At 39.6% G+C, this 16762-nt stretch overlaps 1 protein-coding gene across 1 annotated transcript in view; it reads left to right on the top strand.

Moving 5' to 3' along the window:
* Window positions 1-16762, top strand: part of LOC132565195 (E3 ubiquitin-protein ligase RNF213-like) — an 86308-nt gene that overhangs the window by 62954 nt on the left and 6592 nt on the right. The window contains exons 35-38 of the mRNA XM_060229825.1: window positions 6088-6355; window positions 7686-7902; window positions 12492-12566; window positions 13104-13120. Of these exons, the coding sequence (XP_060085808.1) occupies window positions 6088-6355; window positions 7686-7902; window positions 12492-12566; window positions 13104-13120 (577 nt within the window). The remainder of the gene's footprint in view (window positions 1-6087; window positions 6356-7685; window positions 7903-12491; window positions 12567-13103; window positions 13121-16762) is intronic.

Raw genomic sequence — 16762 nt, 5'->3', positions numbered from 1 at the left:
ACAGTAATGAGAACTTGTAGCTCTCCCTTGTAACAGTCTACAGTAATGAGAACTTGTAGCTCTCCCTTGTAACAGTCTACAGTAATGAGAACTTGTAGCTCTCCCTTGTAACAGTCTACAGTAATGAGAACTTGTAGCTCTCCCTTGTAACAGTCTACAGTAATGAGAACTTGTAGCTCTCCCTTGTAACAGTCTACAGTAATGAGAACTTGTAGCTCTCCCTTGTAACAGTCTACAGTAATGAGAACTTGTAGCTCTCCCTTGTAACAGTCTACAGTAATGAGAACTTGTAGCTCTCCCTTGTAACAGTCTACAGTAATGAGAACTTGTAGCTCTCCCTTGTAACAGTCTACAGTAATGAGAACTTGTAGCTCTCCCTTGTAACAGTCTACAGTAATGAGAACTTGTAGCTCTCCCTTGTAACAGTCTACAGTAATGAGAACTTGTAGCTCTCCCTTGTAACAGTCTACAGTAATGAGAACTTGTAGCTCTCCCTTGTAACAGTCTGTAGTAATGAGAACTTGTAGCTCTCCCTTGTAACAGTCTACAGTAATGAGAACTTGTAGCTCTCCCTTGTAACAGTCTACAGTAATGAGAACTTGTAGCTCTCCCTTGTAACAGTCTAAAGTAATGAGAACTTGTAGCTCTCCCTTGTAACAGTCTACAGTAATGAGAACTTGTAGCTCTCCCTTGTAACAGTCTACAGTAATGAGAACTTGTAGCTCTCCCTTGTAACAGTCTACAGTAATGAGAACTTGTAGCTCTCCCTTGTAACAGTCTACAGTAATGAGAACTTGTAGCTCTACTTTGTAACAGTCTACAGTAATGAGAACTTGTAGCTCTCCCTTGTAACAGACTGTAGTAATGAGAACTCTCCCTTGTAACAGTCTACAGTAATGAGAACTTGTAGTTCTCCCTTGTAACAGTCTACAGTAATGAGAACTTGTAGCTCTCCCTTGTAACAGTCTACAGTAATGAGAACTTGTAGCTCTCCCTTGTAACAGTCTACAGTAATGAGAACTTGTAGCTCTCCCTTGTAACAGTCTACAGTAATGAGAACTTGTAGCTCTCCCTTGTAACAGTCTACAGTAATGAGAACTTGTAGCTCTCCCTTGTAACAGTCTACAGTAATGAGAACTTGTAGCTCTCTTTGTAACAGTCTACAGTAATGAGAACAGTCTACAGTAACAGTGAGAGTAATGAGAACTTGTAGCTCTCCCCTGTAACAGTCTACAGTAATGAGAACTTGTAGCTCTCCCTTGTAACAGTCTACAGTAATGAGAACTTGTAGCTCTCCCTTGTAACAGTCTACAGTAATGAGAACTTGTAGCTCTCCCTTGTAACAGTCTACAGTAATGAGAACTTGTAGTTCTCTCTTGTAACAGTCTACAGTAATGAGAACTTGTAGCTCTCCGTTGTAACAGTCTACAGTAATGAGAACTTGTTTCTCTCTTGTAACAGTCTACAGTAATGAGAACTTGTAGCTCTCCTTGTAACAGTCTACAGTAATGAGAACTTGTAGCTCTCTTTAACAGTCTACAGTAACAGTCTCTCCTTTGTAACAGTAATGAGAACTTGTAGCTCTCCCTTGTAACAGTCTACAGTAATGAGAACTTGTAGCTCTCCCTTGTAACAGTCTACAGTAATGAGAACTTGTAGCTCTCCCTTGTAACAGTCTACAGTAATGAGAACTTGTAGCTCTCCCTTGTAACAGTCTACAGTAATGAGAACTTGTAGCTCTCCATTGTAACAGTCTACAGTAATGAGAACTTGTAGCTCTCCCTTGTAACAGTCTACAGTAATGAGAACTTGTAGCTCTCCCTTGTAAATGAGAACAGTCTCCCTTGTACAGTAATGAGAACTTGTAGCTCTCCTTGTAGCTCTTTGTAACAGTCTACAGTAATGAGAACTTGTAGCTCTCCCTTGTAACAGTCTACAGTAATGAGAACTTGTAGCTCTCCCTTGTAACAGTCTACAGTAATGAGAACTTGTAGCTCTCCCTTGTAACAGCTCTCCCTTGTAACAGTCTACAGTAATGAGAACTTGTAGTCTCCCTTGTAACAGTCTATGAGAACTTGTAGCTCTCCCTTGTAACAGTCTACAGTAATGAGAACTTGTAGCTCTCCCTTGTAACAGTCTACAGTAATGAGAACTTGTAGTCTCTAATGAGAACTTTGTAACAGTCTACAGTAATGAGAACTTGTAGCTCTCTCTCTTTGTAACAGTCTACAGTAATGAGAACTTGTAGCTCTCCCTTGTAACAGTCTACAGTAATGAGAACTTGTAGCTCTACTTTGTAACAGTCTACAGTAATGAGAACTTGTAGCTCTCCCTTGTAACAGTCTACAGTAATGAGAACTTGTAGCTCTCCCTTGTAACAGTCTACAGTAATGAGAACTTGTAGCTCTCCCTTGTAACAGTCTACAGTAATGAGAACTTGTAGCTCTCCCTTGTAACAGTCTACAGTAATGAGAACTTGTAGCTCTCCCTTGTAACAGTCTACAGTAATGAGAACTTGTAGCTCTCCCTTGTAACAGTCTACAGTAATGAGAACTTGTAGCTCTCCCTTGTAACAGTCTACAGTAATGAGAACTTGTAGCTCTCCCTTGTAACAGTCTACAGTAATGAGAACTTGTAGCTCTCCCTTGTAACAGTCTACAGTAATGAGAACTTGTAGTTCTCTCTTGTAACAGTCTACAGCAATGAGAACTTGTAGCTCTCCGTTGTAACAGTCTACAGTAATGAGAACTTGTTTCTCTCTTGTAACAGTCTACAGTAATGAGAACTTGTAACTCTCCCTTGTAACAGTCTACAGTAATGAGAACTTGTAGCTCTCCCTTGTAACAGTCTACAGTAATGAGAACTTGTAGCTCTCCCTTGTAACAGTCTACAGTAATGAGAACTTGTAGCTCTCCCTTGTAACAGTCTACAGTAATGAGAACTTGTAGCTCTCCCTTGTAACAGTCTACAGTAATGAGAACTTGTAGCTCTCCCTTGTAACAGTCTACAGTAATGAGAACTTGTAGCTCTCCCTTGTAACAGTCTACAGTAATGAGAACTTGTAGCTCTCCCTTGTAACAGTCTACAGTAATGAGAACTTGTAGCTCTCCCTTGTAACAGTCTACAGTAAAGAGAACTTGTAACTCTTCCTTGTAGCAGTCTACAGTAATGAGAACTTGTAGCTCTCCCTTGTAACAGTCTACAGTAATGAGAACTTGTAGTTCTCCCTTGTAACAATCTACAGTAATGAGAACTTGTAGCTCTCCCTTGTAACAGTCTACAGTAATGAGAACTTGTAGCTCTCCCTTGTAACAGTCTACAGTAATGAGAACTTGTAGCTCTCCCTTGTAACAGTCTACAGTAATGAGAACTTGTAGCTCTCCCTTGTAACAGTCTACAGTAATGAGAACTTGTAGCTCTCCCTTGTAACAGTCTACAGTAATGAGAACTTGTAGCTCTCCCTTGTAACAGTCTACAGTAATGAGAACTTGTAGCTCTCCCTTGTAACAGTCTACAGTAATGAGTACTTGTAGCTCTCCCTTGTAACATTCTACAGTAATGAGAACTTGTAGCTCTCCCTTGTAACAGTCTACAGTAATGAGAACTTGTAGCTCTCCCTTGTAACAGTCTACAGTAATGAGAACTTGTAGCTCTCCCTTGTAACAGTCTACAGTAATGAGAACTTGTAGTTCTCTCTTGTAACAGTCTACAGTAATGAGAACTTGTAGCTCTACTTTGAAACAGTCTTTAGTAATGAGAACTTGTAGTTCTCTCTTGTAACAGTCTACAGTAATGAGAACTTGTAGCTCTACTTTGAAACAGTCTACAGTAATGAGAACTTGTAGCTCTCTTTCTACAGCAATGAGAACTTGTAGCTCTCCGTTGTAACAGTCTACAGTAATGAGAACTTGTTTCTCTCTTGTAACAGTCTACAGTAATGAGAACTTGTAACTCTACCTTGTAACAGTCTGTAGTAATGAGAACTTGTAGCTCTCCCTTGTAACAGTCTACAGTAATGAGAACTTGTAGCTCTCCCTTGTAACAGTCTACAGTAATGAGAACTTGTAGCTCTCCCTTGTAACAGTCTACAGTAATGAGAACTTGTAGCTCTGTAACAGTCTACAGTAATGAGAACTTGTAGCTCTCCCTTGTAACAGTCTACAGTAATGAGAACTTGTAGCTCTCCCTTGTAACAGTCTACAGTAATGAGAACTTGTAGCTCTCCCTTGTAACAGTCTACAGTAATGAGAACTTGTAGCTCTCCCTTGTAACAGTCTTTAGTAATGAGAACTTGTAGCTCTACTTTGTAACAGTCTACAGTAACGAGAACTTGTAGCTCTCCATTGTAACAGTCTACAGTAATGAGAACTTGTAGCTCTCCATTGTAACAGTCTACAGTAATGAGAACTTGTAGCTCTACTTTGTAACAGTCTACAGTAATGAGAACTTGTAGCTCTCCCTTGTAACAGTCTACAGTAATGAGAACTTGTAGCTCTCCGTTGTAACAGTCTGTAGTAATGAGAACTTGTAGCTCTTCCTTGTAACAGTCTACAGTAATGAGAACTTGTAGCTCTCCCTTGTAACAGACTGTAGTAATGAGAACTTGTAGCTCTCCCTTGTAACAGTCTACAGTAATGAGAACTTGTAGCTCTCCCTTGTAACAGTCTACAGTAATGAGAACTTGTAGCTCTACTTTGAAACAGTCTACAGTAATGAGAACTTGTAGCTCTACTTTGAAACAGTCTACAGTAATGAGAACTTGTAGCTCTACTTTGAAACAGTCTACAGTAATGAGAACTTGTAGCTCTACTTTGAAACAGTCTACAGTAATGAGAACTTGTAGCTCTCTCTTGTAACAGTCTTTAGTAATGAGAACTTGTAGCTCTACTTTGAAACAGTCTACAGTAATGAGAACTTGTAGTTCTCTCTTGTAACAGTCTACAGTAATGAGAACTTGTAGCTCTACTTTGAAACAGTCTGTAGTAATGAGAACTTGTAGCTCTACTTTGAAACAGTCTACAGTAATGAGAACTTGTAGCTCTACTTTGAAACAGTCTACAGTAATGAGAACTTGTAACTTGTTGTAGCTCTACTTTGAAACAGTCTGTAGTAATGAGAACTTGTAGCTCTACTTTGAAACAGTCTACAGTAATGAGAACTTGTAGCTCTCCCTTGTAACAGTCTACAGTAATGAGAACTTGTAGCTCTCCCTTGTAACAGTCTACAGTAATGAGAACTTGTAGCTCTACTTTGAAACAGTCTGTAGTAATGAGAACTTGTAGCTCTACTTTGAAACAGTCTACAGTAATGAGAACTTGTAGCTCTAAATGAGAACTTGTAGCTTTGTAATGAGAACAGTCTCTACTTGTAACAGTCAGTAATGAGAACTTGTAGCTCTACTTTGAAACAGTCTACAGTAATGAGAACTTGTAGCTCTACTTTGAAACAGTCTACAGTAATGAGAACTTGTAGCTCTACTTTGAAACAGTCTGTAGTAATGAGAACTTGTAGCTCTACTTTGAAACAGTCTACAGTAATGAGAACTTGTAGCTCTACTTTGAAACAGTCTACAGTAATGAGAACTTGTAGCTCTACTTTGAAACAGTCTACAGTAATGAGAACTTTGTACCATCTATCATTATTAATCAATATAGGAGACCAACAGTAAAACATATTGAGCAGGTGATAAACCATACCAAATAAGTAAGATGAACAAGTATTAAACCCTCTCATTAATGCCTGAGAGAAGGGCCAAAAAGGTTTTAAGTGGGAAAGCATTCCACAATATTCCTTGATTTTATCTAAACACTCTAACACCAAATACTCTTGATACGTGGAGATATTTATGTTTTATAAGCCCTTACAAACAAATTGTCATATTATCTGTTAATGACTATTCTGTTTTATTGGTTTGATTATTTCATAATTACTTTTTTTGATAATAGCATTATTGTTAACCCACTATTATCAGATAGTGGGCTATTTTAATTGCCCTTACATCTGTCATCTTTTTATTCGTCCATCCACAATCCTGGTGGTTATGGGAGTAATTAGAAAAGTAAAATGGCTGAGAGGCAGACGTCGTAGATTTTCACAATGAAGAGGAACATGTTAATATATATATCCCAATATATTTGACTGATTGTACACTTCTTTTTTCAGCTTGTCCAATATTTCCTGGTATTGCCAGGGTCTCTAAGGAGTTCTGTTCCAAACAGATAACAGACAACACACCAATCTCTATGTTGTTACCAACCAAGAGAGACGCTGGTCTCTGTTCCTATGTACTTGTATACTTCCTCTTGAAGAAACAGAAAAGTTTTCTAGAAGATTACTGCAAGGCCAAAAGACAAAGGTAAAGTACAATGTGCTGGTAGTCACCACTTACTGAGCTTGGTGAGGGACAATAAGGGGGAACTGGTCCCACTCACTGAGCTAGGTGAGGGACAATAAGGGGGAACTGGTCCCACTCACTGAGCTTGGTGAGGGACAATAAGGGGGAACTGGTCCCACTCACTGAGCTAAGTGAGGGACAATAAGGGGGAACTGGTCTCACTCACTGAGCTTGGTGAGGGACAATAAGGGGGAACTGGTCTCACTCACTGAGCTTGGTGAGGGACAATAAGGGGGAACTGGTCCCACGCACAAAGCTTGATGAGGGACAATAAGGGGAAACTGGTCCCACTCGCTGATCTTGGTGAGGGACAATAATGGGGGAATTGGTCCCACACTGAGCTTGGTGAGGGACAATAAGGATAGGGAACTGGTCCCAATCACTGAGCTTGATGAGGGACAATAAGGGGGAACTGGCTTCACTCACTAAGCATGGTGAGGGACAATAAGGGGGAACTGGTCCCATTTACTGAGCTTGGTGAGGGACAATAAGACTAGGGAACTGGTCCCGCTCGCTGATCTTGGTGAGGGACAATAAGGATAGGGAACTGGTCCCACTCACTGAGCTAGGTGGGGGACAATAAGGATAGGGAACTGGTCCAAATCACTTAGCTTGTTGAGGGACAATAAGGACAGGGAACTGGTCCCAATCACTGAGCTTGGTGAGGGACAATAATGGGGGAATTGGTCCCACTCACTGAGCTTGGTGGGGGACAATAAGGATAGGGAACTGATCCCACTCACTGAGCTTGGTGGGGGACAATAAGGATAGGGAACTGGTCCAAATCACTGAGCTTGTTGAGGGACAATAAGGATAGGGAACTGGTCCCAATCACTGAGCTTGGTGAGGGACAATAAGAAAGGGGTACAGGTCCCACTTACTTCGCTTGGTGAGGGACAATAAGGGGGAACTGGTCCCATTTACTGAGCTTGGTGAGGGACAATAAGGGGGAACTGGTCCCACTTACGCTTGGTGAGGGACAATAAAGATAGGAAACTGGTCCCACTCACTGAGCTTGGTGAGGGACAATAAGAAAGGGGTACAGGTCCCAATATACATGGAGGGAAGTAATAAGGAGGAGAAACTAACCACACACAATATCTAAACGCTCAGAATGGCAAATTAACTCAAATACTTCTGCATTGAGATCACTCTGTCCACAGCTCATGGGGGTGAATTTTTTTTCAAAAATTAATGTCTGCCTTTATTTAAAGAAAATTATTAGTTTCCTATTTTAGGCAAATAACTTAAACGTTTTCTCAATTGAATATGAGCTATGATTCATTTACAGTGTGTCAGACTTACCAAAGGTTAAAGTTCATGACCTGAGTCCTGCCCATCTGATAAGCTACCATCCTGACAGAGACATTCTGCCAATTGTCCTTGCTAACTGCAACTACTCATTTGAGGTTGGCAAAGGTACCAAGATTGAATATGACTTTGGAAATATAGAAAGGCAACTAGGCGACAGATTTTTATTTGCGAAATCGGACATTGACATAGATGAGGTAAGTAATGCTTTCAGAAAAACTTGTCTGCATTGTACAAGTATTACAGAAAGGTAGATGATGTGGCATCCATCTGTTTGGCGTTGGTTGGTTTGATAGCCTGGTTAGTTTACTTTCTATGACATTTCCCAAACTTTTACACATTGTATGGTATGTCCCAAACTTTTACACTTTTGTGTTGTATGACATCGCCCAGACTTTTACCCTTTGTATGACCTATCTCAAACTTTTATCTTTTGTATGACATCTCTCAAACTTTTACGTTTTGTATGACATTTCCCAGACTTTTACATTTTGTATGACATCTCCCAGACTTTTACATTTTGTATGACATCTCTCAAACTTTTACCCTTCGAATGACATCTCCCAGACTTTTACACTTTTGTATGACATCTCCCAAACTTTTATACTTTGTATCACATTTCCCAGACTTTTACACTTTGTATGACATCTCCCAGACTTTTACACTTTGTATGACATATCTCAAACTTTTACACTTTGTATGACATCTCCCAACCTTTTACACATTGTATGACATCTCTCAAACTTTTACACTTTGTATGACATCTCCCAGACTTTTACATTTTGTATGACATCTCCCAGACTTTTACATTTTGTATGACATCTCCCTGACTTTTACATTTTGTATGACATCTCCCAGACTTTTACATTTTGTATGACATCTCCCAGACTTTTACATTTTGTATGACATCTCCCAGACTTTTACACTTTGTATGACATCTCCCAGACTTTTACACTTTTGTATGACATCTCCCAAACTTTTATACTTTGTATCACATTTCCCAGACTTTTACACTTTGTATGACATCTCCCAGACTTTTACCTTTTGTATGGCATCCCCCAGACTTTTACCTTTTGTATGACATCTCCCAGACTTTTACACTTTGTATGACATCTCCCAGACTTTTACACTAAATATGACATATCCCAGACTTTCACACTTTGTATGACATTTCCCAGACTTTTACAGTTTGTATGACATCTCCCAAATTTTTACACTTTGTATGACATCTCTCAGACTTTTACACTTTGTATCACATCTCCCAGACTTTTACACTTTGTATGACATCTCCCAAATTTTAACACTTTGTATGACATCTCCCAGACTTTTACCTTTTGTATGGCATCCCCCAGACTTTTACACTTTGTATGACATCTCCCAAACTTTTACATTTTGTATGACATCTCCCAAATTTTAACATTTTGTATGACATCTCCCAGACTTTTACAGTTTGTATGACATCTCCCAAATGACATCTCCCAATTTTTTACACTTTGTATGACATCTCCCAGACTTTTACCTTTTGTATGGCATCCCCCAGACTTTTACACTTTGTATGACATCTCCCAAACTTTTACATTTTGTATGACATATCAAAGACTTTTACCTTTTGTATGGCATCCCCCAGACTTTAACAGTTTGTATGACATCTCCCAGACTTTTACACTTTGTATGACATCTCCCAGACTTTTACACTTTGTATGACATCTCCCAGACTTTTACCTTTTGTATGGCATCCCCCAGACTTTTACCTTTTGTATGACATCTCCCAGACTTTTACTTTTGACATCTTTTGTATGTATGACATCTCCCAACCTTCCCAACCTTTTACACTTTGTATGACATCTCCCAACTTTTACACTTTGTATGACATATCCCAACTTTTACACTTTTTTTACACTTTGTATTACATCTCCCAGATTTTTTCCCTTTGTATCACATCTCTCAGACTTTTACACTTTGTATCACATCTCCCAAACTTTTACACTTTGTATGACATCTCCCAAACTTCCATGCTGTGTATGACATCTCCCAGACTTTTACACTTTGTATGACATCTCCCAACCTTTTACACATTGTATGACATCTCTCAAACTTTTACACTTTGTATCACATCTCCCAGACTTTTACACTTTGTATCACATCTCCCAGACTTTTACATTTTGTATGACATCTCCCAGACTTTTACACTTTGTATGACATCTCCCAGACTTTTACATTTTGTATGACATCTCCCAGACTTTTACATTTTGTATGACATCTCCCTGACTTTTACATTTTGTATGACATCTCCCAGACTTTTACATTTTGTATGACATCTCCCAGACTTTTACATTTTGTATGACATCTCCCTGACTTTTACATTTTGTATGACATCTCCCTGACTTTTACATTTTGTATGACATCTCCCAGACTTTTACATTTTGTATGACATCTCCCAGACTTTTACACTTTGTATGACATCTCCCAGACTTTTACATTTTGTATGACATCTCCCAGACTTTTACATTTTGTATGACATCTCCCTGACTTTTACATTTTGTATGACATCTCCCTGACTTTTACATTTTGTATGACATCTCCCAGACTTTTACACTTTGTATGACATCTCCCAAACTTTTATACTTTGTATAACATTTCCCAGACTTTTACACTTTGTATGACCTATCTCAAACTTTTTCCTTTTGTATGACATATCCCAACCTTTTACACTAAGTTTGAAATATGCCAGACTTTAACACTTTGTATGACATCTCCCAGACTTTTACACTTTGTATGACATCTCCCACACTTTTACACTTTGTATGACATCTCCCACACTTTTACACTTTGTATGACATCTCCCAATCTTTTACACTTTGTATGACATATCCCAGACTTTTACATTTTGTATGACATCTCCCAACCTTTTTACAGCTTGTATGACATCTCCCAAATTTTTTCCCTTTGCATCACATCTCTCAGACTTTTACACTTTGTATCACATCTCCCAGACTTTTACACTTTGTATGACCTATCTCAAACTTTTGCACTTTTGTATGACATCTCCCAACCTTTTACACGATATATGACATATCCCAGACTTTTACACTTTGTATGACATCTCCCAATCTTTTACACTTTGTATGACATATCCCAGACTTTTACACTTTGTATGACATCTCCCAGACTTTTACACTTTGTATGACATCTCCCAACCTTTTACACATTGTATGACATCTCTCAAACTTTTACACTTTGTATGACATCTCCCAGACTTTTACACTTTGTATGACCTATCTCAAAATTTTGCACTTTTGTATGACATCTCCCAACCTTTTACACGATTTATGACATCTCCCAATCTTTTACACTTTGTATGACATCTCCCAGACTTTTACCTTTTGTATGGCATCCCCCAGACTTTAACAGTTTGTATGACATCTCCCAGACTTTTACACTTTGTATGACATCTCCCAGACTTTTACACTTTGTATGACATCCCCTAGACTTTTACAGTTTGTATGACATCTCCCAAATTTTTACACTTTGTATGACCTATCTCAAACTTTTTCCTTTTGTATGACATATCCCAACCTTTTACACTAAGTATGAAATATCCCAGACTTTCACACTTTGTATGACATCTCCCAGACTTTTACACTTTGTATGACATCTCCCAGACTTTTACACTTTGTATCACATCTCTCAGACTTTTACACTTTGTATGACATCTCCCAGACTTTTACACTTTGTATGACATCTCCCAGACTTTTACCTTTTGTATTTTTGTATCTCCCAAACTTTTTTGTATGACATCTTTTGTATGACATCTCCAGACTTTTACACTTTTACCTTTTGTATGACATCCCCCAGACTTTTACACTTTGTATGACATCTCCCAGACTTTTACACTTTGTATGACATCTCCCACACTTTTACACTTTGTATGACATCTCCCACACTTTTATACTTTGTATGACATCTCCCAAACTTCCATGCTGTGTATGACATCTCCCAGACTTTTACACTTTGTATGACATCTCCCAAACTTCCATGCTGTGTATGACATCTCCCAGACTTTTACACTTTGTATGACATCTCCCAAACTTCCATGCTGTGTATGACATCTCCCAAACTTCCATGCTGTGTATGACATCTCCCAAACTTCCATGCTGTGTATGACATCTCCCAGACTTTTACACTTTGTATGACATCTCCCAAACTTCCATGCTGTGTATGACATCTCCCAGACTTTTACACTTTGTATGACATCTCCCAAACTTCCATGCTGTATGACATATCCCAGACTTTTACATTTTGTATGACATCTCCCAAACTTTTACACTTTGTATGAAAGTTCCCAGACTTTTACACTTTGTATGACATCTCCCAAACTTCCATGCTGTGTATGACATCTCCCAAACTTCCATGCTGTGTATGACATCTCCCAAACTTCCATGCTGTGTATGACATCTCCCAAATTTCATGAAATTATTCTTGATGCAGGAGGATGAAATGTTCTAAAGTGACATATACAAGGTATTCAAATATGCTCGACAGATTTCAGCAGACCTTGGGTGATGCCTTCCTCATATACAAATAGTGATAGAGTAACTACTCGGACAAAACAATCAAAATATAGACTGCCTTTATACTAGCCTGATATAAATATGTCTGTAAGCATTTAATATCTGAATTACCCCCAAACCTACCTCAAACCCCTTCCACCCCTATAGTGTTTCATTGATTCTTACAACAAAACAGGTATCTGATATTAACAATGAAACCTTGTCTAACTTTCCAGATTGAAGTGATGACCTACAGGTCAGATGTCACCAATGCAGTTGTCTTCAAAACCTTACGAGAGAAAATACCACAGGTATATAGTCTGCTTGACTCAGCAATGTGACAAAAAAAAGTTCATTTTCAAAAAAAGTAGTTTCTTTTCTGTTTATGTCTTACTAATGATCTCGTTTTCCAATATTGATTCAGTAATAACAAATAGTACCACACAAACTACACCTGCATTATTCAATAAAAACACCTCTCTGGTTTGAGAGCTTTTCATGGGAGCAGTCACTTGGGATAACACTCAAGTCAGGAAACTCTGTTGTTAGTGATTCAATGACTAATCACAAAGGACACAGAGAACACCACTCTGCCTAGTTCAAAGGTCATTTAAACATGACCCCTTACATAATGTATGATGAATTGATTGATTTGAATACTTTTTATATAACAATGGAAGGAAGCATTTTACTGATCAGGTTTTCAGGGTTCATGAATCTTCAAGACACTAACATAACCACTGCCAGGTAATGGTAAAAAACATTTTGATATTTTAGTTTTTCAGACCATTAACCATTTTATTTGTGGATGATAGTGAACTATACTTAAATCTCTTAACACTGTACAGCTTGTCCTGCCGGTAAGGTACATCCTCAAATCTAACATAACCATTGACCAGTCCCAAGGTACATCCTCAAATCTAACATAACCACTGACCAGTCCCAAGGTAAGGTACATCCTCAAATCTAACAAAACCACTGGCTTGTCCCAAGGTAAGGTAAACCCTGAAATCTAACATAACCACTGGCCAGTCCCAAGGTAAAGTACATCCTATAATCTAACATAACCACTGATCAGTCCCCAGGTACATCCTCAAATCTAACATAACCACTGGCCAGTCCCAAGGTAAGGTACATCCTCAAATCTAACATAACCACTGACCAGTCCCAAGGTAAAGTACATCCTCAAATCTAACATAACCACTGACCAGTCCCAAGGTAAGGTACATCCTCAAATCTAACATAACCACTGACCAGTCCCAAGGTAAGGTACATCCTCAAATCTAACATAACCACTGACCAGTCCCAAGGTACATCCTCAAATCTAACATAACCACTGACCAGTCCCAAGGTAAGGTACATCCTCAAATCTAACATAACCACTGACCAGTCCCAAGGTAAGGTACATCCTCAAATCTAACATAACCACTGACCAGTCCCAAGGTAAGGTACATCCTCAAATCTAACATAACCACTGACCAGTCCCAAGGTAAGGTACATCCTCAAATCTAACATAACCACTGACCAGTCCCAAGGTAAGGTACATCCTCAAATCTAACATAACCACTGACCAGTCCCAAGGTAAGGTACATCCTCAAATCTAACATAACCACTGACCAGTCCCAAGGTAAGGTACATCCTCAAATCTAACATAACCACTAACAAGTCCCCAGGTACATCCTCAAATCTAACATAACTACTGACCAGTCCCCAGGTACATCCTCAAATCTAACATAACCACTGACAAGTCCCCAGGTACATCCTCAAATCTAACATAACCACTGACCAGTCCCAAGGTAAGGTACATCCTCAAATCTAACATAACCACTGACAGTCCTAAGGTAAGGTACATCCTCAAATCTAACATAACCACTGACAGTCCTAAGGTAAGGTACATCCTCAAATCTAACATAACCACTGACCAGTCCCAAGGTAAGGTACATCCTCAAATCTAACATAACCACTAACAAGTCCCCAGGTACATCCTCAAATCTAACATAACTACTGACCAGTCCCAAGGTAAGGTACATCCTCAAATCTAACATAACCACTGACCAGTCCCTCAAATCTAACATAACCACTGGTAAGGTACATCCTCAAATCTAACATAACCACTGACCAGTCCCAAGGTAAGGTACATCCTCAAATAACATAACCACTGACCAGTCCCAAGGTAAGGTACATCCTCAAATCTAACATAACCACTGACCAGTCCCCAGGTACATCCTCAAATCTAACATAACCACTGACCAGTCCCAAGGTAAGGTACATCCTCAAATCTAACATAACCACTGGCCAGTCCCAAGGTAAGGTAAATCCTCAAATCTAACATAACCACTGACCAGTCCCAAGGTAAGGTACATCCTCAAATCTAACATAACCACTGACAGTCCCAAGGTAATGTACATCCTCAAATCTAACATAACCACTGACCAGTCCCAAGGTAAGGTACATCCTCAAATCTAACATAACCACTGACCAGTCCCAAGGTAAGGTACATCCTCAAATCTAACATAACCACTGACCAGTCCCCATCTAACAACATAACCACTGACCAGTCCCAAGGTAAGGTACATCCTCAAATCTAACATAACCACTGACCAGTCCCAAGGTAAGGTACATCCTCAAATCTAACATAACCACTGACCAGTCCCAAGGTAAGGTACATCCTCAAATCTAACATAACCACTGACCAGTCCCAAGGTAAGGTACATCCTCAAATCTAACATAACCACTGACCAGTCCCAAGGTAAGGTACATCCTCAAATCTAACATAACCACTGACCAGTCCCAAGGTAAAGTACATCCTCAAATCTAAATCTAACATAACCACTGACCAGTCCCAAGGTACATCCTCAAATCTAACATAACCACTGGCCAGTCCCAAGGTAAGGTACATCCTCAAATCTAACATAACCACTGACCAGTCCCAAGGTACATCCTCAAATCTAACATAACCACTGACCAGTCCCAAGGTACATCCTCAAATCTAACATAACCACTGACCAGTCCCAAGGTAAGGTACATCCTCAAATCTAACATAACCACTGACCAGTCCCAAGGTAAGGTACATCCTCAAATCTAACATAACCACTGACCAGTCCCCAGGTACATCCTCAAATCTAACATAACCACTGACCAGTCCCAAGGTAAGGTACATCCTCAAATCTAACATAACCACTGACCAGTCCCAAGGTAAGGTACATCCTCAAATCTAACATAACCACTGACAGTCCTAAGGTAAGGTACATCCTCAAATCTAACATAACCACTGACCAGTCCCCAGGTACATCCTCAAATCTAACATAACCACTGACCAGTCCCAAGGTAAAGACCAGTCCCAAGGTACATCCTCAAATCTAACATAACCACTGACCAGTCCCAAGGTAAGGTACATCCTCAAATCTAACATAACCACTGACCAGTCCCGAGGTAAGGTACATCCTCAAATCTAACATAACCACTGACCAGTCCCAAGGTAAAGTACATCCTCAAATCTAACATAACCACTGGCCAGTCCCAAGGTAAGGTACATCCTCAAATCTAACATAACCACTGACCAGTCCCAAGGTAAAGTACATCCTCAAATCTAACATAACCACTGACCAGTCCAAAGGTAAGGTACATCCTCAAATCTAACATAACCACTGACCAGTCCCAAGGTAAGGTACATCCTCAAATCTAACATAACCACTGACCAGTCCCAAGGTAAGGTACATCCTCAAATCTAACATAACCACTGACCAGTCCCAAGGTAAGGTACATCCTCAAATCTAACATAACCACTGACCAGTCCCAAGGTACATCCTCAAATCTAACATAACCACTGACCAGTCCCAAGGTAAGGTACATCCTCAAATCTAACATAACCACTGACCAGTCCCTCAAATCTAACATAACTGACCAGTCCCAAGGTAAGGTACACATCCTCAAATCTAACATAACCACTGACCAGTCCCTCAAGGTAACATAACCACTGACAAGGTACATCCTCAAATCTAACATAACCACTGACCAGTCCCTCAAATCTAACATAACCACTGACCAGTCCCAAGGTAAGGTAAACCCTCAAATCTAACATAACCACTGACCAGTCCCAAGGTACATCCTCAAATCTAACATAACTACTGACCAGTCCCAAGGTACATCCTCAAATCTAACATAACCACTGACCAGTCCCAAGGTAAGGTACATCCTCAATTAACATAACCACTGACCAGTCATAACCACTGACCAGTCCCAAGGTAAGGTACATCCTCAAATCTAACATAACCACTGACCAGTCCCAAGGTAAGGTACATCCTCAAATCTAACATAACCACTGACCAGTCCCAAGGTAAGGTACATCCTCAAATCTAACATAACCACTAACCAGTCCCCAGGTACATCCTCAAATCTAACATAACCACTGGCCAGTCCCAAGGTACATCCTCAAATCTAACATAACCACTGACCAGTCCCAAGGTAAGGTACATCCTCAAATCTAACATAACCACTGACCAGTCCC

Source organism: Ylistrum balloti, unplaced genomic scaffold (genome assembly GCF_031769215.1).
Source record: "Ylistrum balloti isolate Yb309-2 unplaced genomic scaffold, AGI_CSIRO_Ybal_v1 Utg369700, whole genome shotgun sequence".
Lineage (NCBI taxonomy): Eukaryota > Metazoa > Mollusca > Bivalvia > Pectinida > Pectinidae > Ylistrum > Ylistrum balloti.
Note: the sequence above shows the minus strand (reverse complement) of the source record. Positions and strands in the feature narration are given on the sequence as shown.